Source organism: Mesitornis unicolor, unplaced genomic scaffold (assembly GCF_000695765.1).
Source record: "Mesitornis unicolor isolate BGI_N332 unplaced genomic scaffold, ASM69576v1 scaffold18865, whole genome shotgun sequence".
NCBI classification, from domain to species: Eukaryota; Metazoa; Chordata; class Aves; order Mesitornithiformes; family Mesitornithidae; genus Mesitornis; species Mesitornis unicolor.
In genome coordinates, this window is record NW_010183685.1 from 38804 (window position 1) to 41538 (window position 2735).

A 2735-nucleotide genomic window follows, 5' to 3' on the forward strand; every position below is an offset into this window, starting at 1 on the left:
TCAGACTCAGGCCTGTACTGCACTGCGTATGCGCTCTCATCCTCATTTTCCTGAACTCTCTCTGTGTCATAACTGACCTCCACTGTGGCTAACACATCCCCTTCTGCAGTATCAGTGTGATTGTGGAAACCACTCTCAGTGCTGGCTGACCGAGCTAACATCCCTTCCTCCTCCTGCCCAGACAGGCCCCCTTGGCTGCTGTTTGTATGCGTTGGATAGCGAGTTGCATACCGCTGCTCCTCTTCCACCTCTGAGTGCTCCAGGTCAGCTTCCGCCGACTCGCTTACTGCTCCATTTGCTGGCTCTTCACTTACCTCCCCCTCAGGCAGTCCAACCAAATGGTTCATGGCAAGTTCTTGTTGGTAGGCCACTTATTCTATTGACATTTTGTCTATCACAGCTGGAAAGAAATAAAAAACATCTCTGATGTTACTCTTAAAAAAAAATGCAGTCAATAAACAGAAGCCACTAAAGGTACCCTTTCTTTCCCAGCAGACAAATGTTTGACTTTATCAGCTGTAAACTCAGAAGACAGCCAGCACAACAGTACGACCTCCCCATGTGAATGATCAACAGCAGCAACCAACAACAATACCCTTGGGGACTGCACTTCTCATTTCTATGGACAAACTCTCTGTGGAAGAATCACTTCCCAGCAACTCCTTGGAGATGGGTCTATGGACTGCTCTGGCATTTTGATTATATTGGCAGGCACATGTTAGAAAAGCTAACTTTTGCCAGGGGCTCAGCCATGGTAAAGATATGACAGAAATATTCAACATTTGCTTCAACGCTCTCCCTACAGCTCACTAACTCAGTGCAAACAAAGGATGCTGTACATGCAGATACACGACAGGTATGCATACTACACTTTTTCAGTGAGGTATCTTCAGCTGAGCTGAAGATGCCACTCTATGCACTTTAAAAAAAACACATTAGGAATAAATATGCACTCTCGGGGTGTATGTGAAGCACCTGTTCCTTCTCCCTAGAGGAGCGCATGACAGCTAGATACAATATCGTTGTTACCCTCGTGGAATACATATTGAATGACTTAAAATGGCTTCTGCACCAAACATCTTTCTGAAAACATGGAGAAGGCATTATTAATATTCATCATCATGACCACACTGAGACTAGTGAGGCATTTTAGCCCTGCTGACTGTGAGTAAAAGTCTCAAAAGATTACATAATTACTAGAGAGGTCTGCCAATAATAATAAATATGCAGGTCATAGAAAGAGGAAAACCCCACAACAATACAGATTAGCTTCCACAAGTTTCATAGAGCAAACAGGTCTATCTAGCTCAGAAGGTTTCATTTTTATGTAACAGCTTTGAACCTTGCCTTATATTTTTAAAATGTAGTGTCATAAAAAGGACATTTTACATGCTTTTAGGTCTCTAAGTCAAACCACATATCTGTAAGTAGAATACAGCTCTTGCTTGTGACTTCTTGATAAGTGCTAAAAGAAAAGTTACCTGTTGGAAGACTTCTAACTTGAAGGATCAATAAAAGCATGTGCCAATTACCAATTAAAAAATTAATATGATTGTAAAATAGGTAGAGAGGTTCAGGTGACATTTTGCTGACTAAAATGAGCTCTGTGCAAAAAAGCAGTGGGAATAACTTCCTGTGACAAGACAACAACAGTAATTTCAGTTGCCCTCTACTGAAAAGTCATCAGGCAGACAAGGCTAGGTGGGAGTTACTTGCACTACCACAGGAAATCCAGTGCATGCAGCTTCCAACTCAGTGAACACTCCTCCTTGTCTTTGTCACACCTAATCTTTTAGCCTTTAAAACTTAGGAGTTCTTAAAAAAAAAAGGGAACAAAATTAATCTTGGCCCTTGTTCCAGACAGATCTTTTCATTTTCAGAAAGAGCCTATACATAGCTTTTGCGATGTAGCAAGTAGCATGCTGTGTTTAACCTCTAAGACGTGCCTTTCCCACCCTTATCACAAGGGAGAAAAATATATAGTATGTCATATAGTATCTCAAAAATGCAATAGTAAAATAATAGCTAATAAATCACATTAACTGAACAGATAAAGATGCTCTACACAAACTAATTCTTTTTCAAAATAACTATTAAAGAGACTCAATTTGTGTTTTACAGCTAAAGAAGGTATGTTAGCAAGAATCCTTCAGTGACAAGGTACAGACTTTTCCAACTAAGACTTTCACGAAATCAGGAAAGAATGGGCAGAATACAGGTGTGCATGCAGGTGTGTGCCAGAACTAACAAACTAAACACTCTACTTCCTGCAGTAAGTAACAGATTATTTAAGTAGAGAACAACAATATTGGAGAGGTTTCCATTTTAGGCCCACAAGAAAAGGATGAGGATGTAAAGGCACAACAGCCCTTTGAAAAATCCACCCCAAGCGGGAATTTCTGCTTCGACTGAAGTTAGTTATAAAACTTCCATTGCTTTGTACGTAGTCAGACTTAGGCTAAAATAGAGGACTGTTTAAAAATTCTGCCTTCGATCTGTTGCACTCAAAGTAGCCCTTGACTCACACCTAAGTGTCACTGGTCACCCACAGGAAAAAAAGCAGTACTAGTTGAAAGAAATGAAGTTACACATAAACATAGGATGATGACTAACTTTCTGAAATCTTTATGACATGTATCCTGCCATAGCTTTAACTGAACTATGTTAAGTTAGAAAATAAGGCGAAATTCAACTGCATGAAGTTTCACTTGTGAAATTGCCCTTGTTTGAAGAAT

The 2735-nt window shown here is 40.1% G+C and overlaps 1 protein-coding gene across 1 annotated transcript in view; it reads right to left on the minus strand.

The window, feature by feature from the left end:
- The window catches only part of APBA1 (amyloid beta (A4) precursor protein-binding, family A, member 1), a 35952-nt gene extending 35602 nt beyond the window's left edge, over positions 1 to 350 (minus strand). The window contains 1 exon segment of the mRNA XM_010184240.1: positions 1 to 350. This exon segment is cut by the window's left edge and continues 13 nt beyond it. Coding sequence (XP_010182542.1) covers positions 1 to 347 — 347 coding nt within the window. The 5' untranslated portion in view covers positions 348 to 350.
- Between the last annotated feature and the right edge of the window lie 2385 nt (positions 351 to 2735).